This window comes from Phaenicophaeus curvirostris, chromosome 1 (genome assembly GCF_032191515.1).
Source record: "Phaenicophaeus curvirostris isolate KB17595 chromosome 1, BPBGC_Pcur_1.0, whole genome shotgun sequence".
NCBI lineage: Eukaryota > Metazoa > Chordata > Aves > Cuculiformes > Cuculidae > Phaenicophaeus > Phaenicophaeus curvirostris.
The window spans coordinates 62,043,927-62,068,357 of NC_091392.1; the positions used below are offsets into that span (position 1 = coordinate 62,043,927).

Below are 24,431 nucleotides of genomic sequence, written 5' to 3' on the forward strand. Positions count from 1 at the left end.
CCATGAATGGCTAAATTTAGTCTCTGAGCTTGGCACAGGATTTTTTCACAGGAACAATGATTTTTTTTTTCTCATTTCTAAGTCTAATATCCCTTAACCAGTGTCTCGATTCCAAGGCACTGGTGTTCAAGCCCAAATAGGCTGACTCAGCTCCACAGCACAGCAAGACATTAGGATTACTGCAAGTCCCTCAAGCCATCAGACTCAGAACAAAGACACTTGACACATACCAGCCATTAGGCCAGGGTAGCCAAGGGGCCCTGGGATTACCATAGGCTGACACAGGCAAAGCAAGAAGGACGGAGAAGTCTGTCAATCAGTGATGCTTCATCATGGAGGCAGCCAGCCTCATACAAGGCACAGGAGACCCTCCTCTTCACCAGGGGACCCAAAAGCAAAGGGCCTTGGGCACCATGCTGGAAGCATCACTGAGGTGAGGTGGAAAATGCTGGTAGGAAGATGGGAAATATAGGGGGCCCCCAGAAATTAACAGTTACAATGGTCACACATTAACTTGAGCAACCTCAGCTGTCTTCTTAATACTTAGAGGCTACAAGATCTGCATTTATTTTGTATTGACCTACAACTGGCTCGGATGGTTTCAAACATGCCAACCACGCCAATCTCCTTCTCCCATAGCTGTTGTGTGAGTGGTTTTTTTTTAAATGAAGGGAACCACCAATTAAAGCATTCTATTATCTCCCTCCATACAGAACAGAACCTGAAAAAGTTCACATTTGAGCAAGACTCAGGACTTGCATCCCATTGTGAGCCAGTGGCAGCTGGCATCTCATAAACCACCAGAGCTAGAAGCAAGTCCCATCTGTCTTTGGAAAGTTAAGGATCACTAAGCATTTTTACCATGCAACACTTTTAACAAACCGGACTGAGGGTTGGTCTATGGCCTTTAGCTCAAAACAAAAAATACTAAGTTCAAACAAGAATACTAAAACAGTGCAAGAGCAAGGGATCACGACAACCTCACACCCTCCATCCTCGCCCACTTGGCAACATGCAGCAAAGGTTATGGGAGGCCCTCCACATCTATTGAACATCTGGCATTTTTGGTGTGGGTCCAGATTGTTTGATGGGTACAGCCAGACACCGTACGTTCACGGAGTATCTCACCCAGCCTTCTAGTGTTCAAAGGTCTAGGATCTCCTAATTTATACAATGTACCATGTTGCCTGTGAAGACACGGTGATAAATATGTTCTGTTTAAAAGCAGATACTTCTCAAATTATAACTTGCAGATGCTCAAAGTCTTTCATGTGGGTAAGACAAATGAAAGCCATAGAGGCTGATTTTGTAGCCAAGGAGTACAGGAAGCAACAGCAGGAGAACACTATTGAAAGCCTGGATGCACTTATGGCTTTAATGAATCGGTCATCAAATATAACAACACACACATGCAGTTTTTACCTTGCTTTGTAGTTCGCTCCCCACCCCCACCAGCTATTCCCCATATATCTAGCAAAGTGGAAATTATTTTGAGTTTAGTTTATTAAATGGACACACATGGTACCCACATCTGCTGGAAGATATTTGAGGGAAATGCTGACAAGTATCATTTGCATATTTAGTCAGAGACCTTTTCATCTGTGACATTTCCTTTGACATACCAACTATCCCAAATACATCAACCCATAAGGGCGAATGACAAGAGCTTTTTCTATTAAATGTCAGGTGCGCATCTGGGCAATTTCGGGACAAATCCTGACTTACATGGGAGGAAAGCAAGAGACAAGATGAATACTCTCCATAGGTCAGAGATTCACACACCAGCATGCCCACCAGAGGTGGCATGTAAACCATCAGAACTGTATACCAGAGCTCGACACTGCCAGCCACCTCCAACCCTGCTCAGGTTAGAAGCTGCTGAGGCTCTGGACGCTCTGTGCAGAGAAGGCAGCTGCCACCGCCACTTCTTGCTATCCATGCTGTGAGCTCTTATCCCACCCTAAGCCCAGAGGCAAACCTGTGCTCCTGGCTTTGGAGTACAGTCCTGGGCTGCTGTGGAAAAACATATGGCTTGGTCCCACTTTACACGGAACAAGCATACATAATGACAATGAGAAGAGAGTCCTGCTGAGACGAGCACGGTTGTACAATAAAAGGCACCAGCATCCTGGTTCTCATCCACAGAAAGTACATAAGCATCATATGGGAGGCGGAGACCTAAGCCAGGGAGATGCCCACATTAAAACAAAGGTCAGCAGCCAGTTTCTGAATCCCTGGTATGTGGACTTTGGAAACACGTCCCACATGCTCTGCATTGTATTACCATGGCTGTACTCATGTTGACCCGTCGGTGTTCAACACCGATATACCCAGAACTGGTTTTCAAACCACATGTGGCATTCTTCCTTGGTGCTCTCATAACCACCACGTGCCTTCTTCCAATTCCAGCAAAGACTCTTGGTTATTTATTTACCAGACAAAACACAGACTAACTACGATTACTGTTCCGTAAAGAAAAAACAATTGGTCGCAAGAACTGCACATTCCACACAGTTTTATTCAACATGTATGACCCCCAAACTATAATATATACAATAATTGTCTCCACATGGCAAATCCACATTGCAATTCCTAAAAAATAATAATAATTTTTAGAACACATGCCACCAAAGAACGCAGTATATTTTAGCCATATCTAATGAAAGACTTTGTACAAGCAATTTCCATTCTGTTATGTTCTCAAGCATATGGTGCTGTGAAACCATTTGTAATAACACTTAGGCATTTTATAGTGTTTTTAGCCAAAGTCTGCAATATAAACATTGGCTCAAATTCTGTTGTGAATTTCACATTTACAGGGATCACATGAGGTATGTATCAGGCCAAAATGTGCGCCATTAATTAGTTTAACTTCCCTGTATTAAGTAGCGTCCCTTCAGAAGGGGATACACTGAGACACAGAGATGTTAATTGACCTGCCCCAAATCATTCAATCCAACATAAAAAAAAAAATAAAATAATTAAAAAAAATAGGAAGCAATAGTCTCTTGTAAAATTCTAATTTCTTCACCTGTAAAGGAGTCCAAAATCTTTGAAGGAATATCACTGGATGCCCACTCAAAGCTCAGAAAGTACATGCTGTTCCTTAATTTAGTAAAAGATTTGATGGGCTAATATATTCAGATGTCCGTTTACTGGCTAGTCATTAATTCAGACTTTCATACCACTGAACCACCCATGAACAAATCTACTTCTTCAACAAGAATTCTCAATGCAGAAAACAAGCATTTTGTACCAGGACCTTTCCCCTAATGACCTGCACGCTGTAATCAGTCATTTCTGCCTGCAGCCCTTGATGTTGAAGACTTCTTTGGCATTTCATTTACAAGTGTTTATGTGAAGACTGCAGTAACATTATACAACCAGGTGGTAACTCCTATTGTAACAGGCCTACAATATTCCCTGGAAATTACACTAGATTAAATCCAATGTTTCTTTCTTTGCCCTATTTTTTTTTCTTTTTTTAAACACAATCTCAGAACTCAACTAATTAAGGGTGGAACAAATTACAAATGAACAGCAAAACCATTTTGAAGCCCATATACTCAAAACCATTTTAAAGCCCATATACTCTTTCAACTTCTATTCATTTCACGTCTAGAATTTCCATGCTTCAGTACAATTTCTACAGAAGATAACCTGAGTCTCAGTAATGTGTTTTCAGCACCATGAAAACATTGTCCAGATTCAGTCACATTATAAGTGCCTAAAAGAACTCAGTTTGCACGTTAATAAAAAAATAAAAGAAAATTTGTTTTTCAGGAATACATTTCACAAGAATCCCTTTTCAGACGAGGAACCTCTAGCCCCTCTCAAGTGTTGCACAGCAGGAGAGGTGTATGCAGCACCCGCTGCAGGCTGCACAGATTCTGCTGGCAGCTGCCAGCTTGGAAGCAGGGAGCAAGACAGCACTCTTTGCATGGGTCACAGGGCTGGCACGCAGAACAAAGCAAGAGGCAGCAGCGCGAGTGGTGTACAAAAGGATCAGGAATGGAGACACACAGGGACAAAGGCCCACGGTAAAGAGAGAGACCAGGAGGCAAGAGAGACTGAGCTCTGCAGGAGGAGGCTGTCATCTGTAGGACCATCACGTCGCATACTCTATGTGTCTGGAAAAATCAGGTATTAGGTTATGCACTCAAAACTAGCTGATACTTCCGATGATTTTGGTTTTAATTGGCAAGTTTCTCTTTCTCATGTATAAAACGGGGTAGTGATACAAGCCATTGTTACTGTTATTCAAGTGTATTATCATAGCTGTGGAAGTCACATTTATGACTCAGGATCCTGCTGTGCAAAGTACTGTACAAGCACTTCACATCACAGCAGTGCTGTGTAGATGCTTCCAATGGTGTCTGAAATAAAGGAAGATAACTTAATAAGAACAACAGAGAACCTAAAAAAAAAAAAATAAACAATTCTGCAGCAGGTTTGGACATCATCCTGCAGAAGATGCATGGTTACGATAAAAATCAATATAAAGTTGTGAGCCAGGTGCCAACTGAAGCAGAAGTTCTCAGGAAAAATGGAAATATATATGGAAGTGTTATTAAATACGATAAGAGAACTCTGGCACATAAGAGGGAAGAGAGATATACCAACAGGCCAGCAGGGCCTTAATTACTGATGTGACAGAGTCAGCATTGGTATACTTGTTTTGGTTGTGTCATGATATGGAGAAACACAATCAGCAAAGCAAAGGTCTTCCTTTCACGTGATCTGTTGCTGTTTCAAGGTTTCAAAAACCCTGTGCGATTCTCCATAAGCATAATGAAGCAGAGCTATTACAAAGCAAAGATTTTCACTGGAGTTGCAACTAGAAGTACTTTGGTTGCTCTAAAGTTTGGAGGGTTTTATACAAATTTTAATTTGGAAACGAATTTCATTTGGCAACATCCTTCTACCTGCACTTCTATGCAAGGCAGATAAAGAACACGCACCACCACACATAACACACCTGAATAAATATGCACCGCACGCCTGTTTTCCATGTTAGCTTGCAGCTTGTCATCAATTCCCAAAATAATTAACTTGTTGGAGGAACAGCTGGAGGAGAGTAGTGCTTCCTCCACCTGCTGGTGAGGAGGAAAAAAAGATGTCCTGGCTCTCAGGCAGAGAGAGGGAGGTGAAGGCAGAGGGGAGGCTGCTGCAGCTACTCCCCATTACCTCCCCAGTGCAGCCAAAAGCCAGAAAGGGAAAAAAGTTCCTGGCTTTTGCAAACGGCAAAAATCTCTCCTAAGGCCAGCTGGTAACCCGAAGGAAGCACAGATAATACAGCATGCTTAATGACATGTTATAACAACCCACCAGCAACGTTAGCAAGCTCCAGGCCCAGGGGTGGCAGGGAGTGCAAATGACTCCCAACAGAGCCATGAACTGGCCAGGGCACCGAACCCCTGGGTTAAACTCTGCTAGGAGTGCTCAGCAGCCTAATAGGGTTCACCTGGTGTTTTCCATGTTTGAGACAGCTATATGCTTCTTCACTAACGTTATTTAATTAATTTTAATGCATTTTTGTATCCAGGAATTGCTTTCAGTATAATGCCAGGAAAAGACAAATAACAAGACTGAAAATGCTGATCTGTAATTTAAAGTTGCATTATAAGGAGTATTTACTCCAGTGGAATCATTTACTTCAAGAAAAACCCAGCAGCATCTACCGTCTTCATGCACCCTGCATATGATCGGCCAGCGGTGGTTAATAAACAGCTTATCTAAGGTTGACATAAGTGTAACTGTGGACTTCTTGGCTAACAAACACTGAATACATAACATGGAACAAAATCTCAGCTCTTTGGTTTAACATGTGCAAGATGACAAGTGGAGAAAACACCCACAGAAATGTCAACATGAGTGTTATTTCACAGGCCTGGGACATCATCTCTTCATCCTTACACTTACTAACAGGTGCCTTAATTTAAAATATCATAAGTTACACAGTGTATATTAAGCTAGTAGTCATGAAGGAAATCTTGCTGGCAAAACTAGGCACCTCATATGTCATGTGGTGGGCAATATTTTAACTGCTTCACGCAGCATGCAGTACTCTCTGCAGTCACTGTGGCAACTAATACACAAAGCCACATAAGTTGTTTCCAATAACAAACTAAAAGTATCATACAATCTACCCTGGAGCTTTATGGCAGGAAGCTTTATGATCATATTCCACTGAGTCAAGATGAAAGACAAACTATAACAATATGAATAAACCTGCAGCCTGTTTAAAGTGCCAAATACTACTTTCACTGAAGTCAACAGACATCCTTCTAGTGATTTCCAGTGGCACGGGATTAAAGCACTTCTTCACCTCGGATCAAAATTGTCTTCTCACCTTGGTTTTACTTCGTTAGCTTAAATCTGCCTATTTCTGTTTCACTCACGAGCTCTCTATTTATACAGATGATGACAAATCCAAAGTGCACGCTTCATAGTAAAAGCCTGGCTAACCATGCAAGTATCTTTATGGAATGCCATACAGCTAAAGAGACTGTTAATGGACGAGAGAAGCAGAAAGGCTAAACAGGAGAATCACTTAGACAGCGCTGATGACTGGGCACACAATGCTGCTGCCAAGGTCCAGCTTCGCAATCTGTTGCGTTACAGCTTCAGATACCTCCTTACTGCTGAGTAAAGAAAAAGATTAGCTAAACCAGTAGCAGAATAGGAAGCAAACAGACCAGACTACGGCGACCTTGGGACTCTCACTACCTAGCTGCCGATTGTGTCACGATTTGCATTGGACGCAGTACAAGAGAACAGCACCAGCCCCATCGCTCGCTCAGTGCATCCCCTGCTGGGCACAAGCAGCATCCAGTCTAGCCTGCTAAAAAAAGGAAGGGAAGAGAAAGGAGGGAGTGAAAAACTGAAGAAAAACTCTGCCCCTCTATGACCAGTCATCCTGCCGGTGCTCTTGTCTCAACCATGGAAAGAAATCACGTTCACTGCAACAACAGACAAGGGAACTGTCAGGAAACAAGAAGCATTTTCCATTCCCTTATGTCTGGCTGGATTCCTGACAACTAGCTTGTATTCTGCAAACAGAGAAAACATGGGTGTTTTACATACATTCACGTGTGTTAAAGTTCAGACACATTACACCAGAACTTGCCTGTAGACTAGTTAATAATTATGAAGTGCCACACGCCAAGGCTTGTATTACTACAGTATAAAGCTCACACTCCAGTAAGGATTTGTTTAGCTTCTACATACCAACTGATAAAGCAAGTGTAACATTTTTATTGCATCTAAGATTTGCATGTGTTTTCTGATTTTGACTCTCTCTGTTTCAAGATGGCATTAGCCATATAAATTCAGGTCAGACTGTGTCATCTAAATATCCTTGGCTGTGTAGCTGAAGTGCTTGACAGTTAGCAAAATAGAGAAAGACCAGGTGTGTTGTTAACTTAGAGGAGATACACATCTATGCTACATCCTTGCCTCTCTGAGGGCCCTTCCCAAACCCAAATCTCATTTACAATACAGACAACCTGTTTTATATAACTGATCAAGCCTTTTAAAAAAGGTGTTTTCAATGTGTTTGTTTATTTACTACATTTTGTAATGCAACTCAAAAATCACCTACTTACAAAATAATAGTTAGTATATAACATAGCCCTGGAGCTTTTGTTAGCCTGGAATTGTAAAACAGCCAAGACAGCAAACTTTAAAAACCATGGACTGGGAATGAGCATGTGCAGAGATGTCCATCTCTGGTTTCTCTTTAGCCAGCCTCCAAATGAGCTAATAAACTGAAAGCATACATGATATGACTCTACAACTTGGCCAAAACTCTCATTTTCACTGTGGACAAAAAGATATTTAGTTGCAAAGTAAGAGTCTCTTATTAAAGGCAGGGCATCTGCAATTTCATTTTCTGTTTTACAGTTGCTTTCTGCCTCTGGGTGCCTGTTGTACTTGCAGGCAGAGGAGATAGAAATGAGACAAAACCTGCAATGTCACTAGGGAAAAGTCCAGTAAAAATTAGTCTACTTCACACGAAAAGCAGATCTTTTTTAAGACCTCTTTAGAAAAGCATCTGTTTCTCTGGGCAGTCTATAACGCAACGCCTGCCTCTCACACGCTTGCCCTCTGAATAGTTACATATTTCAGGGAAGGAAAAATGACAATAACTCTGACTAATGTGTACATTTTTTCAATTGCATTTCTGCGCCCTGCTGGAGCGCTGAACCAATGAGGAAACACCAGAGCCAAATTATTGCTGGACAACCTCCGGGCTGCTTGAAGTCCCAAGCCAGCCGGCACCGCTGAGTGGTGAAACGGATCATAAAAACCAATGGGGCCGGCTTGCAGTCCCTGTAATTTTTTTAGGTGTCAGCAAAGTTCAGGTCACAAAAGTATGACTGCATCACGGCATTTTAAACCAGAGAGCCAACCTTTGCCATTCTGACAGTGCTTTGTGAACATTTTAGTCAGGTAGCCAGGCTGGGGATGTGACAGGTTTCAATAAACTGTAAATTTCCACTGAGGAAAGAGCAACTGCTTGCAATGGACCCCCGTGTGTAAAAACAAACCAAGACCAATAAGCCATTCCATTTTTCCAACGAGAACATAACCTTTAAAATATACCAATGCTTTACTATAATACCACCACCATTCTCCCCACAAAAAAAAAAGTTTTTCCGTAGGATTTGCAAACAAAGCCCTGGACCCAAGTGACCAAAGACACAGGTGGGATGCTGACCTGCCCCAGCGTCTCCGAGGGATGCGCTCGGAGAAAGGGTGGGGGATACCCAAGAGATGCGCTCGGAGAAAGGGGGTGGGGGGAGGTCCCCGAGGGATGCGCTCGGAGAAAGGGGATGGGGGGGGTCCCCGAGGGATGCGCTCGGAGAAAGGGGATGGGGGGTCCCCGAGGGATGCGCTCGGAGAAAGGGGATGGGGGGTCCCCGAGGGATGCGCTCGGAGAAAGGGGATGGGGGGAGGTCCCCGAGGGATGCGCTCGGAGAAAGGGGATGTGGGGAGGTCCCCGAGGGATGCGCTCGGAGAAAGCGGATGGGGGTCCCAAAGAAACAGGCGTTAGGAAGAAAAATGATACGTGCGTATAAGTAAAAGGAAAAGGCAAAGAGAAGCCCCTCCGCCCGCCTTACCACTCTGCCAGAAAACCTCTCGATGGCCCTCTTGACTTTGCCATAGGTGCCTTTGCCCAGGGTCTCCAGCAGCTCGTAGCGATGCTTCAGGTTGTGCTTGTGATGATGCCTCTTCACCCCCTGCTGCTTCCTCGCCGCCGCCGCTCCCTCCGGGGACGGAGCCTCCCCGGGCGGCTCCCCCGGGGCCGCCGCCGCCTCGCCGGGGGAGCGGCGGGGCTGCTCGGGGTCGGGGTGGCCGGAGGCGGCCGCTCCGTCGCCCTCCATGCCCGGCGGCGGCCGCGACTGCGAGCGCCCCGCCGGCTCCTCAGCCTCTGGCCGGGCGGGGGCGGCGCGGCGCCCTCCCCTTCGCAGCGGCGGCCGCTCCGCTCCGCCCCGGGGGCGGCGACTCGGCCTTTGTTCGCCAGGCCGAGGGGCTGGCGGGGAGCGGGACGGGAACATCGGCCGGTTCCGACCCCCGTGCCGCGGGCAGGGACACCTCCCACCAGGCCGGGCGGCTCGAAGCCCCGGCCAGGCTGGCCCTGAGCGCCTCCAGGGATGGGGCAGCCACAGCCTCCCTGGGCAGCCTGTGCCGGTGACTCAACACTCTCGTCTTGAAGAAATTCCTCCTCATGTGAAGCCTGAATCTGCCCCTCTCCAGTTTAGACCCAGTGCCCCAAGTCGTGTCACCACAAGCCTTTATGAGTAGTCCCTCTCCATCTTTCTTGTAGCCCCTTCAGGTACTGGGAGGTCGCTATAAGATCTCCTCGGAGTCTTCTCTTCTCCAGGCTGAACAACCCCAGCTCTCTCAGCCTGTCCCCATGGCAGAGTTGCTCCAGCCCTCGGACCATCCTCGTAGCCCTGGGCACGGGCATGCAGACAGTGGGCAGGGATCAGAGCGGGCCTGCACCACGTTTAGGTCTGGAAAGTTTTTTTCCAGAAAACACTTTAATTTTCCCTATTTGCCAAGCAGGCGATGGTTTCCTGTGGGGTTTCCGTGGAATTGGAACTGGCAGAAGAACACGGGCACGCCCAGCCCCTCCTGCCTGTCCTCGGCGTGGACAGCCGATGTGTGCCAGCTCCAGGAGGTTTTTGCCTGTAAGGAACCTCCCTGGGCCCAAGTCCTGCTGTGGTCAACATTCATGCAAGTCAGTGCCAAGATTTAGAGCTTACAGAGCCTTCACCTCCGCTTACGGGAAGTTTGAAATACAAATGAATGCATCAGTTTCACTCTTCGTTTTAAAGTAAGGTGGTTACTTCTTTCGCAAAGATGTCTTGAAAATGTAAACCCATGCAGACATATAAATTGTTGCCAGGGTTCAGATGAATCGGATGTTTCTTTTAGAAAATAAGCCGTCCCCAAGTGCGTGGCTAGAGAAGGTGGATGGTCTCTGTTACAGCCAAAATGGGAAATCTGTGTTGGGTGAAATCACTTTGGCATGGCCCAGTATGGCCAGTTCTCTGGACTTCATGTGAAAGTCCTGGCTTGGTGTCTCTTCCCCAGTGACTGACCTTACAGTGTGGGCTACAGCTGGCATTGTCTGCTCTGCAAGGATAACGCCCAGACATTTTTAAATCCAGGGTTCAGCTTTGCAGTTGCAGTGACATCAAGGCACAGAATTAGGGAGTTGATAACCCCATCCCTCCACCTCGCGTGGGGGGCATTAGCACAGAAGTCAGTTCGTGCACTCAGGCAGTTTGAATGGCTGCCTCCTGTAAAAGCTCAGGTTTGTCAGAGGCAACTCATTCAGGAGTGTCAAGGTGACAGCCATGCACCGGCTTCAGTGAGGACTCCCGTTCGGGTGTGTAAGGCTGGACTTCCTCGAGGTTTCTTTTTGAGACAGGGAACACACTGTTCTGAGGTTGCAGCTTTAGCCCCTCTGACTTGACAAACTTGAGTGGAAAGAGTTTCTCTGACCTCTTCTCCCAAGTGACAGGGGACAGGACAAGAGGGAATGGCCTCAAGCTCCGCCAGGGGAGGTTCAGGCTTGACATTAGAAAAAAATTTTTCACAGAAAGGGTCATTGGGCACTGGAACAGGCTGCCCAGGGAGGTGGTTGAGTCACTATCCCTGAAGGTATTTAAAAGATGGATGGATGAGGTGCTGAGGGGCATGGTTTAGTGGTTAATAGGAATGGCTGGACTCAATGATCCTGTGGGTCTTTTCCAACCTAGTGATTCTGTGATTAGGATCAGCAGAAGTGCCCGACTGGCTGAAAGCAAGTCTGTCTAGCGCAGTACGCTGTTCTTGGCAGAGGCTGGCATCAGCCCACACATGTTAAAGAAGACAGAAGGAGTCCCACGGTGGCCAGGGATAGGTGAACCCTCCCATGTTAGGTGCTTGAGCTTTGGGTTTAAGCCCCGGAACATAAAATTTAACATTTCTTTCACAGAGTGCACTGCAAACTGGCTGTTCCAAAGCAGAAAGGATAAGGGAAGCCCCACTCTCTCACTATAATATGAAAGAAGAGTGCCATGTCCTCCAGGGGCCTCTTCCCTTATTTTAATTGTTGAAAGGATGAAAATGTTGTGGCCTTCTCTTTGTAAGAAATAAGACTACACCAGTAGCTATTTTTTGTTTTATCTTAATGCTCTGAAGTGCTATTGTATTTCTGAGAGCTGGAACAGAATACAGTGGTGCCTGGGCTACCTCAGCATTCAGGAGAGGGAGATCTACTACTGCATTGGCTGCCTTCTGTGCCCCCAGTTTGAAACCCACTTATGTAGCTCTTCTCAAACCTGGGGGATACCCCAAGAAACATCCTCATGGAGCAGAGACCTGCTGCAAGGAGGGTTTGGCATGGAAATAAGGTAGGTATGCAGCAGCACTGAGAGGAATGAGGGAGCCAGGAGAGAGGTTGGCAACACAGAGAATGGGAGAAGTGCCCTTGACTGCTGGGAGAAGTAAAAAAATTGTCCTGGCATGTGTTCATTTCAGTGCAACTTCACTTAAAGAGATTAAATCAGAGTCTCTATCTCAATGAGTGCCAAGGTTATGGCAGTCTGTCAAGATGGCAGTAACAATTGCTTAGTAGTTTTGCATGTCCAGTGCAAGCCCTGGTCCCACTAAAGATGAAAGCAGGCCGGGTCCTGCCCTCATCTGGGTCAGTCGGCTGCATGTTGGACTGCATGAGCAGCTCAAAAGTCCCCCCAGAGGCAGCAGGGAAGAGTATCCAGCTATGGTTGTCTGACTGTCTGAAAGCTCCCTTTAGGCCGGAACTCATTATAGCCAATATCCAGGTCCTTTATACCTCTTGAATAGCCAGAAAGCATGAATCTCAGTGATGAAAATAGGTTTTATTATGTTATATTCATAAGCGTTGTTAATGTTCCCAAGAGTATTCTCTTCAAGCTGCTTGGAAACATAAATCGCTAGTTCCATAAGGAAATATGTCATGAATCATTGGTATATATTGCAATTGGATAGATATAAGGCATAATAAAATATCAGAAGCCCCAAAATGAAAAATACCAATTTTATAATGGAATAAGCACAGATACTATGTAGCATTAGAAATACCACTTTTGCTTTTAACTTTCTACGCTCTTAAATGTGAAGCCAGAGAGCATTAAGAAAATTAAATACATAAATTAAAACTGGACACAAGAAATTTTCTGTACTCCTATGTAATAGCAATGGGAATTGAAAATAACACTAAAAATAGAAGTACTCTTAAGATTGATTGTATCACCTAGAGGTATTTCCTTTCAACTTTTAGCATATTGTCAACTTTGCAGTCAATATTATACTTGTGACTACAGGAATAAAAATCACTAGAGCAAATAGTAAACCAATGACATTCACAACAGGTATAATAATACCGAGAAGTAAAAATCACAGAGGGAAGGTGAGACAAAGTTAGAATGGCCATAGAAAATGTTAAATAATCACGTTTGTAGGCAATTTGCATCATTCTAGCTTTCCATATCAGTGTAAAACATGCAGTGTTTCATTGTTTCTGAAATAAAGGTTTTGTGAGAATTTCAGCTCTCAGTTTATAGACACCACTAGGGAATTCTTCATTTCTGAGAGTGTTATTTTATGTAAATGCTTTTCCTTATTCACAAGAAGGAATTACCCTGGCATTGAAACCAGTAGCCTTCTGCTAACCACCTTCAAAGGAAATAGGATTAGGCTCTAATTTGCAAAACATTATTGGAGATGTTGTACCAAATCTGAACTATACAGATAATCACAATAACAACAATAAAGCTACTGATTTCCATAGGCTTACCTTCCTGAAGTCAATGTGAATTGGAAAACAATCTTAAAGATTGCAAGTTAACAATATAAATTTATCATAAAACTCAGTACATTTTTAGTTTTAATTTTCGTCATGAACTTTCAAAATGTCACAACTTAGTTGATATCTGGCATATAGACACTCAGGATAAAAAAAAAACCCTGATTTAATAGCTTTCCATCAAATTATTAAGTCTCCTCAGAAAGCCTACACTACCTATAATGAAACTTAAGACTCAAAGAGGCCAGGTACTTTCTGTGTAACCGTTATGCATATTGCAGCTTAACTGGTGAGATGGTATCATTTGTATACTAACAGACTTTTTGCTCGTAAGCACTCTTCAGTGTTTATGAAGTGTTCAACTGTGTTGTTACCACACTTACAAAGGTTGGCTTCCAGGGGGCTGTGGGAGAGCTGGAATACCTTCTTTGACTGGTCCCTACAGCATAAGGTAGAAGAAAGGGGAGAAATGAGTACTAAAGGGAATTTTGGATGCATGGCCCTGCATTCTCTGATGATTACATACTGCTCTATTAGCTTTCAGGGCTCTCTGCTGAGCTCTACTCGGTATGGAGAGAAACACATAACCGTAGTCTTAAAGTCAGTTGAGTTTCCTCGACTGCTCATGCTTAATCAAGCTAAGTATAGGCATACACATTTACTGGACCAAGCTGAAGTGGTCAGCATCGTCCAGGCTGCAAATCCAAAGATGACATAACTGCAAGCATTTGGAAGATGCTGGCAGGAAAAACTAGAGGACATTCTTTCAACTGAACTTTCTCCTCTGTCTAAGTACCTGCTGAGAGTGAGCTTTTTTATCGGACAAAGTGAAAGCATGTTAATGTCTTCCACTCGATGACAGGGATTATCCTTTAGCAAGAGGTGGCTGGCAGAGGTGGCTGGCATCCATCTGTTTCCTGCCGCAGGTATCTGCATATTATCTGCCCTGGCAGATCACATCAAGTCCTTGGAACTGCATGTTCTATGAAGTTCACAAGAGTCACACAAGTTCAGGGTTAATACCGTAACACTGACTTTTTCTGTAGTGAGCTGTATAAAAAGCTTTACTGTGGCAAACAGTGGTCTTGTTTGCATCCCACAGATGTCAGTTCACTATTAAAACAATGCTTCAATCAAGCAATGCACACCCGTGGGGCCAAATTCAGAGGTTATAGCTTCAATCTAAATTCATATTATCTCCACTTGCTGTTTGATTGCCTTTAGGCCTCCTGAGATGTCCATGCAATAGGAAATACAGAGACTTAGGTGGAGCTAAGCCCTCTGAATCTTGATCCTGGAGCATTGTGGGCAATGAAGGAACTGAGGAATACTTGTGATGTGTGTTAAGAGAGAACTCTGGAATTTGGGCTGGGGTTCTTCATAAGAGTATAAGACTTTCAATAAGAGAGGAGCCCTGTGTCTGTAAAACATCTTTTTAAACTCCATTTCCAAGCCTCAAGCCTCTGCTTCAGTGGCTTTCACTGAGATTTTAGACATTGAACATTTCATCATTTTTTCCTGTAATACTGGTTATTTCTTGTATGGCTTGGTATGTTTTATTGAAATATCTGTAGCATAGCACAGAGAGAACCAATTGCCTGCTGAGTTCACATCTATAGATCTGAAAATTCATTTACATGTTTACATACGTATGCGTGTGCCTTTATGCTTACGTCACATGATTTTATGCATGTAAAAGCTGCTTTTCTACACTCAACAATTCTGTGTGATACCTGAGCTCCTTGCCACTGTTGCTAAACTGGGGCACTCAACGCAACTGAGAACTGAGGAGAAACAACTTAAACTGCTCATCAGAGAAAACTGAGGTGTAGGGGCTCAGGCTCTTTTCTGTCGCTGGGTTTCCAGAAGGATTAAGCACACACAATTCCTTCTTCTGCTGCTGATTTCCTATTTCTCATTCAGCTTAGATATTCTTTCAGTAAAACTCTGTGATAGTGTGTTTATTTTGTTATTTATGTATTATTTTTAGCAAATAAATAAGCATAAAATCCAAACTACCAGCCCTGTCCTCCTGCACATTAATCCTTTGGGGATTGAAGTCCACATCCATCAGCAGGCTGCTAAAAAGGAAATGCAACAGCACAGTTGCAGTGGGCTATGGTCACTGGATTGCATATCTCATCAATGCAACTGCAAAAAGAAGTTAAAAAAGTAATTAAGTCACTCAACAGCATGCTCCCCTCCTCTCACCACTTCCCTTCTTTGCCTTCAGTTCCCTCCCTTCCGCCACCTCTGGTTTTTTTGCCCTTATTTTGAGAGACTGACTGGCTGCATCAGTTTCAATCATCAGCGTGCGTAGACATCTGGATCTCCACCCAGCCTATTTTGCCCACTGCCACCTCCTACCCATGGAACATCTGCTCTCAGCATGGCTTATACACACGTGGCTTCTCCAAAGCGCCACCAAGAGCCGTCGTCCCCTGGCCAAGACATAGCAATGCTTCTGGCCCCAGCTCCCCCAGCACGATGGTGCATGCGAGCAAGGTGTCTTCATTTTGGTTATTGGCACAGCAACACCAAGCCCTTAGCTGGCAAACAGTGCCTGTGGGTTGTGGTGGAACAGGGTGGGGTTGTGTGACTGTCGCTTGGGTTGGGGCCGGGAGGCAGCCTGAGCAGAGAGGAGAGGAAGCAAAATGCAGCTGAGGTGCTGACAGGCTCAGGGGCATCCTGCCGGGGGCTGCCAGCCCGCGCCGGGGAGCTGTGTGCTGCAGGGGCCCTCGCTCAGAGATGCTTGCATGGGAACATAATGGGGAAGCATGAACTTTTGCCATTTTGACCCCTTCATCCTGGATGACTCTCGGATGAGATGGGGCAGATACATCCCTCCAGGACTCTGGGATTTCCTGCCCAGTCTTATCGCAGGGAGATATCACAGCCACTGGGTAGATCCTACAAAGAGTGGCGTTTTAGCCTCAGTTGTGGCTTTTGTGTGGTGTTCACTTCAGTGATGCCTGTGATGAAGAAAACTAAAAGTATGTTTTGCTCAAGATGTTTGTTTTGATGTTGAGATTTGTGGATCTGTGTCTAGATTGTATAGCTCTTTTCACACAGCTGTTGTATGTACGACCAGGTTTCTTGGAAACACAAGGGTAAGGCTACTCCAATAATACAGTGAGTATAAAAATACATATAAGCTGAGGATTTTTTCTTAAGTATGACCATTTCTTAGAGTGAAGAAGGTTAAGCACAAGTTATGCTAAAACTCAAACTGCATGTGGCATCAATGAGTTACAGGACGTTCATACCTTCACATGTATTCATCTGCATAAGCATTTCACCAAGACAGCAAATGCTGCCCAGTTACTGAAAATGGATCCCACAACACTTAGAACATCTTGTCTACCATGTTTTGATACATATACAATGTTCCTCATCAGAAAGATCACACTTGGCAGCGTGGGCATGTAGTTGAAGTGTAGAAAGAAAAAGGGCACTGTGTGTCATCTTAGTCCTGTTAGGAAATGAATCTGTGGGGAACAGATGGCACCATGGCTCTGTGTTCCCTCTTTGCATGTGCTGCAGGCTGGCTAGAAATCTCCTTCCCTTCATGGACAAAGGGGAGCAAGGGCTGAATTGTGCCTTCCCGAAATGCAGCTTTTTCCCCTCCAAGATGTGTTTTAGGGAATGATGGAGAACTCCACCCCCTGCTACAGGCTCTGTGTGAGAGATGCAGTCTGGCTCTGGGAAATCATCTCCTGCTCCCATCTCTCTCTAAATTCCTACTGAAATACTGAAGTTCAGCACAGTGTGAACCATTGCTTCACAGCTGTAGGTCTGGCTGCATTCGTCCTTCACTGATCATTAGTTTGTCAAAGTCGAAACAATGCTAAATTAGAAAATAGATTGAGCATGGAGGCTGACAGCTTCCTTTAGCTTTATTTTGTTTACTTTTCATTTGTCTTCAGCCACTTCCTGGCTTTAGAAAACAGTGTTGTCTGTGACTTGTAAATAAAATTATGTCAAATAATAAAAACTGATAATGGCAATATAATTGTTTTATGGTGAGTGATTAGAAAGATGTAAACAGAATATTATGACTTTAGGATGTGTACCAATGATACAGTATGACTTCCACAGGAAAATGACATACACAGAAATCTGGAGCTGCAAACTACAAAGAGCAGTTAAAAGGAAAATGAATCCGTTTGTGAATTGAAACCCGAGGACCAAATATAATTTTCCATTAGACCTTTTTAAAATCCTATACTTGATGCCTGTTTGCAAGCAGACACAACTCCTTAAATCAATAGCAAATTGGCTAAGCGACAGACTTGATCAAAGACTCATTATGCATGAAAATCTCATTTCTCTGGCTAAGGAATTATGAGGGAGGAGGTTTCATGGCTCTCTGTGTTTCTTTTGTGCTTCTCATGCAGTGTAAAGGAGGCTGCAAACTTCTGAAACCCTCATAGCGGGCATAGGGGAGCAGAGGACACCAACCCTTCGTGCAGTCGCGAACAGGAGACAATGACAGCCCCTCTGATTCCATTGTCATTCTCATTGCCAGGCCAACAGCAGACTGGGTGTCAGCACTGGGGTGGAGGAGTTTAGGGATGGGAAAGAGATCTTGCTATGCTAAGATGGCAGGTCATCTTCTTTAGAGCTAATGCTATCTGGTCCATATGACAGCCAGCCCTAAGCTTCTTCAGCAAGAACTGAGGCCACAGAATGTCACAGTTCAACAACCCCCAAAAGACAACACAGATATTAAGAGAAGATGCAGTGACAACCCTAGAGTGAGAAGCAAGGCAACACATGGACGCTGTCAGCTTTTCCACATCAATGCAAAGTACATGCCTTGGGTAATGTCAGCTGTAGGAAAGAGCTGCCTTCCCTAGCAAGTCCACAGAGGCTTGAAGAGATGCTTCCCTCCCCTCCATCAGCTATGTTGAAAGGAAAATCTGGCCCAGGGCCTAAAAACACTTTTAAACTTATGTCTCCTTATCTCTCCTGCAGAACTAGAATACTCTTTCCTGCCTCCCAAGAATTATACAAAAATAAATCTTCTTGGATCTGCAGAATGCTTTGCTGACACTAATTGTGTTATAAGAAAGAAATAGATGTATTTTTAATGGAACAGGACACTTATTTCTAAAGAACATACTTGGAAGTCTGTTACCAAGATGAAAAAAAGTATTCAAATTTAATAAGAGGAGCAATGTGTCCTCTGCATACTTCCCATTGCTTTAGCAAGGCCAAATACTTCTCTCTTTACCTCAGCTTGAGCTAATCTCTGTGAGGGCTCTATGCACAGGAGCCAGCACCAAAGCCTAAAATGATGAGGGCATTTAGGCCATGTGCAATCAACCAGATGCTGCTGAAAAACGGCTGGAAATTCCCAGTCTTCTCACTGCCCATTCATCCCCCCTAGCCACTGAATTGTCTGAAGTCTTTTGTCTCATCCCTCCTGCTTCTGTTGCCTTCCCTTGGTTCCCAACCCCCTCTCACTTGCTGGGGCAGATGCAGCAGGCTTGTTGTGGACATTTCCCCTTTAGGACATAGACATCAAGCTCAAGAACTTTGCTCCATCAGGGCTTTCATAAACTTTCTGCCTCTAGCTTGATAAAAAGGAAGAGTTTTACCGTTCATCCCCATGTGCCAACTGGCACTCACAGGGTGTGCCCAGGGTTTTCCAAGGAGTCAAAGGAGTGTTGGTGCCCAGATCTCACTAGCTTCAGACCACTCTGTGTCACTGCAGTGTGAGCTCTTGAACGTGCCATCTGAAGGTTTGCTGTCTGCGAGTGGTAATGCCTAAAAAAAGAAATATTAGTGCTCGGTCATTGGGGAAAGCAAGCATAAGGTGGCATGGGGCACATTCATTTTTAAATGGGTTAATTCTCCAGGACACCCTCTCTTCTGCAATGTTCAGCTCCACTGGAAATGTGTAGAAAAATATCTGACAGAGGAAAATTGATTAGCTGAGGTTGTAACTTTACACAGACTTTCAGTAGGAAAATAAGATAGCTAGGTTTCTAAGATTTCAGCCTGACCATTGCAATGGTGATACTCATACAAGAAAAGAGAGAGGAAGAAAGGTGCTTCTTGCCATAGGTTTATTTAACGTGATCTCTGGATACTGCTCATGAAAGGCAAGAAACCTGCTTTGCTTTAGAAAGCAAAGTAGGCCCTTTCTGTAGCACCACCAAGTGGCTGAGCATCTGTAGAAAAAAATCTGCAAAACAAGCATACAGCAGTGCTGCACAGCAACATTTTTCAACTACTTTACAGTACCTTAAGCAGTAATTACTATTTTCAGCATGCAAACCTGGATGCAAATTGGGATTAACATCATTGAAGCCAGCCAGACCTCAGTGGGTGAAGACAGTATTGGACGCGTTGCACTCAAAGCTGTCAGAAGACAACTGACAAAACCTTAATGCTTATCTGTTGTTGCAGGTGAGCAGGTGTCTTGAGGTGTGAAGCAGGACCTGGCTGCCTTGGGAATGCTACAGACACAAAGTGACAGACAGATCTTTGTTTGACAAATTTTTCTCTGGGAAGTGGCATCAGTTATCAGTGCCAAATGAGATTTTTGAATGTTTTTTGAGTGGAATTTATTTTTCTTCCTCATTAAAAAAAAAACAACTAGGTGAATTTATAAATAACATTTCAATAGCTATGGAAGGGGATGTGGTCAGAAATTAAGACAGGGCATGGTTCCTTGTTCCATGAAAGTCTCCAAGTGTAAAACTGCCCTGTGCCAGTGATAAGCAATCATGACATTTTTTCATATAACATGTTACAAGCTCTTGCTGCCCTACCTTCAGGGCTGCTGTTTGAGGAGGATTCCTCTGCCTTGAGTCTTCTTATGATGAGGAGGGCCCTGTAGCATCTTGGTTGCTCAAGCTCACCCCCACCATGAAATGACTTTCAGGCAAAGAGATTGCCTGGGATGTCCCTTGGAAAACCCTGCTCCCAGTATGGAATTCAGGAGCACAGAAGCATCTAGCTAAGAGCCCAAGCCATTGGTGTCCTGGTCGTGGCCTATTTGAACCCATAAATACGACTCGTGGAAAGAGTAAAAGTACTGCTTCTGGGATCAGACCATCATGAAAAAATTATTTAAGCGGGTTTCAATGCAGGAGCAAAGCCCTTGCATCTGCAGTAATTAGCCCTTCGAAAGGCACACTGTTTAATAAGCCCCTCAGCTATCTCATCCCCCTTTAATCACTGCATTCATCAGTTGTAGGTATCATTAGATCTAAGCCAATGACCCCAGCTTATTTCAGGGCCAAAAAGGAGGACACTGAGGCTTGTGTTCATCACTGACCTTTTTCAGTGCCACAGCAATATCAGTTCCCTTCTGCCTCCAGCAACAAAGGGGACCAAATGTTTCTCTGCCCTTCACAGGAAGGCTCAGGTGAAAAGAGCCCCAGGAGAAATAAAAGGCCACCTTTTGTACCAGCTAGCACTCCTATAATTAATAAAGCAGGTGATCAGTGGCCATTCAGTTTGCCTGCCTGAGAATCTGCAGCACAGCCAGAGATGCCTGAGGTGCTGTTGTTTGGAAACGCAGCAGAAGACCCAGCATTCCTAATGGCAGAGGTACGCTTTCAAAAATACATTTCATAGCGTGACAAGTAAAGCTCAGGGGAGCTTGAGGTTAAGTCTGAAGTGAAGCTTAACAGAACTCCATTTCGAGAAGAAGCAGCTGTCTGTGCTACAATGTTGGACTCATCCTCCAGGAAGATACTGCAGATGTATAACAGGAATCTTTTATCTGAATGTAAAAGAAGCAGTAACAGACCAGGACTCATCTTAAGCAAGTTTTTGAGAGCTAATTGTGATTTTCAGAGGAGGTGATTATGCATGGCTTCCACAGCATTCGATGACAGCAGTGGCTATTCAGCACTCCTGAAGAGGATAGATTGACCCTGAGGGAAAGTAGATAAATTGAGTCAAAACACATGGTAGTGTCTGATTTCCAAGGCATTATTATAATCAATAATAGCTCTGTGCATGTGTATCTGTGATTTAACAAACAGAAGCATATATATATATGACTATATACAAACAGTAATATCTGTATATATGTATGTATGTATATATGCAAGCTCCTATCACTTAAATAGCTACTATAGGGATCCTGCCAATATTAGCCATTAATATTAAACATCCTTTTATGTTTATCGTGATGCTTTCAGATCTCAAGGATCTGAAAGCCAAAGTTGACATGGAATTGAAACATTGTTCAGTGATAGCACTAAAAATACAATCACAGCAGAGCACATCACTGTGTTCAAGCCAAAGTCAAGCTGCCAGTTTTAACACAAAGCTGGGCACCCTGTCGGAGCTCAGGCCATCTGCGTGCTTGCTATATTTAAAATGGAAAAAAGCCTCCAGGGAAAATGAACCAAATCCACCATGGGTACAAACAGGCATGGCTCCTTTGAGGTCTGAGGAATGTATTTGCTTATAACAGTAATGGATTTAATCCAGAGGCTGTTGTTCTTTATGAGACCTCATTTTTCTTTGTGTTTATGCCAGTGTAGCTCCACTTACTTTGCTAGGAATAATACTAATTTGTACCAGTGGAAGTAATGGAAATTCTTATTCTTGCTTTTCAGCACAGTTGCTGCATAACAACTTTCATAGCCTGTTTCCTCTCCTACTTCACTTTAATTTTTTCTGCAGGTGCATTGTCTCTAATTTTTCCACATTTACTTCAGATGGGTCACCTGGGTCAGGGCAATCCCTGATTTCAGTATTGGATGGGGGATGATGTGATTGCAAGCTGCCCTGCGGAGAAGGACCTGGGTGTGCTGGTCGATGAGAAGCTTGACATGAGCCAGCAATGTGTGCTTGCAGCCCAGAAGGCCAAACATGTCCTGGGCTCCATCAAAAGAAGCGTGGCCAGCAGGGTGAGGGAGGCGATTCTGCCCCTCTATTCCTCTCTTGTGAGACCTCATCTGGAATATTGTGTCCAGTTCTGGAATCCTCAACATAAGAAGAATATGGAGCTGTTGGAACAGGTCCAGAGGAGGGCTACGAGGATGATCTGAGGGCTGGAGCACCTCTCATATGAGGACAGGCTGAGAGAGCTGGGGTTGATCAGCCTGGAGAAGAGAAGGCTCTGAGGAGACCTTATAGCGACCTTCCAGTACCTGAAAGGGGCCTGCGAGAAAGCTGGAGAGGGACTATTCATAAAGGCTTGTGGTGATAGGACAAGGGGGAATGGATATAAACTGAAGAGGGGCAGATTTAGACTAGACATTAGCAAGAATTTCTTTACCATGAGAATGGTGAGACACTGGAACGCGTTGCCAAGGGAAGTTGTGGCTGCCCCATCCCTGGAGGTGTTTAAGGCCAGGTTGGATGGGGCCTTGGGTAACCTGATCTAGTGGAATGTCCCTGCCCATGGCAGAACTGGACACAATACTCCAGATGAGGTCTCACAAGAGAGGAATAGAGGGGCAGAATCACCTCCCCCACCGTGCTGGCCACGCTTTTTTTGATGCAGGTCAGGATACAATTGGCCTTCTGGGTTGCTAGCACACATTGCTGGCTTGAGCTTCTCATCAACCAGCACCCCCAGGTCCTTCTCTGCAGAGCTGTTCTCAATCACATCATCCTCCATCCTGTACTGAAATTGGGGATTGCTCCGACCCAGGTGTAGGACCTTGCACTTGGCCTTGTTGATCCTCATCAGGTTCGCACAGGCTCACTTCTTCAGCCTGCCCAGGTCCCTTTGGATGACATCTCATCCTTCTTGTGTGTTAACTGCACCACTCAGCTTGGTGTCATCTACAAACTTGCTGAAGGTGCACTCAATCTCGCTGTTTATATCATTGATGAAGATACTAAACAGCACTGGCCTAGTACAGATGCCTGAGGGACACCACTCGTCATGGATTTCCATCTGGACATCAAGCCATTGTCCGCTACTCTCTGAATACAACCATCCAACCAGTTTCTTACCAATGAACAGTCCACCTATCAAATCCATATCTCTCCAATTTAGAGAGAAGGGTGTTGTGGGGGACCATATCAAAGGCTTTACAGAAGTCCAAATAGATCACATCCATTGGTTTTCCCATGTCCACTGCTGTAGTTACCCCATCATAGAAAACCACTACAGGACTTGCCCCTGGTGAAGCCATGCCAGCTGCCATTAATCCTGCTTCTAGGAGGATCTGTTCCATGATCTTCCCAGGCGCAGAGGTGGGGCTGACAGGTCAGTAGTTCCCAGGGTCATCTTTTCTCCACTTTTTAAAAATGGGCACGTTACCCTTCTTCCAGTCACCAGGGACTTCTCCTCATTGCCATGACTTCTCAGATATCATGGAGAGTGTCATGGCAACCACATCAGCCAATTCCCTCGGGACTGTGGGGTGCATGAATGAAGAAAATCTTTACTCTCCCTGTGATGTAGCTCCTAAAAGCACACAACTATCTCTGCCGCTTTTACTGCCAGACTTTATCTCACTGGACTTACTTAACTTTGTGCTGAATGCCACCAAAAGCAATTCACTGTTTCCTTAAGTCTGACGTTCCTGAACATCAGTGGCAGAACAGGTGAACAGATTTGGGCTATTGACTTTATACAGGCTACTAAAAAGGGAGCAAGACAGAAAAAGCTACCTCAGCATCACACTCAGGGTGTGGTAGGAAAGGTTTAAGTACCAGCTGCCTTTCTTCAGCGCCTGTCCTCTCACCAACTGATGTCATTTCCCCCTATAGCTTGAGCATTAGCCCTCTCGTCAGTTGAAAAATGAGTCCCCGAGGAGCCTAAATTAAAGATGCCCATATGAAAGTGCAGGGCCTGACCTCTTGCAGCTGCGCTGGAGCTAATACTGATTCATTGTGCTGCTCCATGTTTCGGTCCAAGGGCAGAACAAGGGGGCAGGGGAGGGAATACAGAGGCATTTCTGGTGCCTCGTTAGCTCATTCATAGACACCTGGTGTCCCGCCTCCTCCTCACGCTTCGGTGCATCCCACCCCTATTGTATAGAAAATCCACTTCTTTAGAGATCTGAGCTGCTCAGGCTGGACAAAGACCAACATTAAATCTGCAGCTGCCCAGGAAGAGGCTCGCTCCGTCGGGGGTTATTATTGAGAATCTCTG

The 24,431-nt window shown here is 44.6% G+C and overlaps 1 protein-coding gene across 1 annotated transcript in view; it reads right to left on the reverse strand.

Moving 5' to 3' along the window:
- Positions 1-9,444, reverse strand: part of NUAK1 (NUAK family kinase 1) — a 49,226-nt gene extending 39,782 nt beyond the window's left edge. Inside the window, exon 1 of the mRNA XM_069859700.1 lies at positions 9,126-9,444. Within this exon, the coding sequence (XP_069715801.1) occupies positions 9,126-9,389 (264 nt within the window). The 5' untranslated portion in view covers positions 9,390-9,444. The remainder of the gene's footprint in view (positions 1-9,125) is intronic.
- Between the last annotated feature and the right edge of the window lie 14,987 nt (positions 9,445-24,431).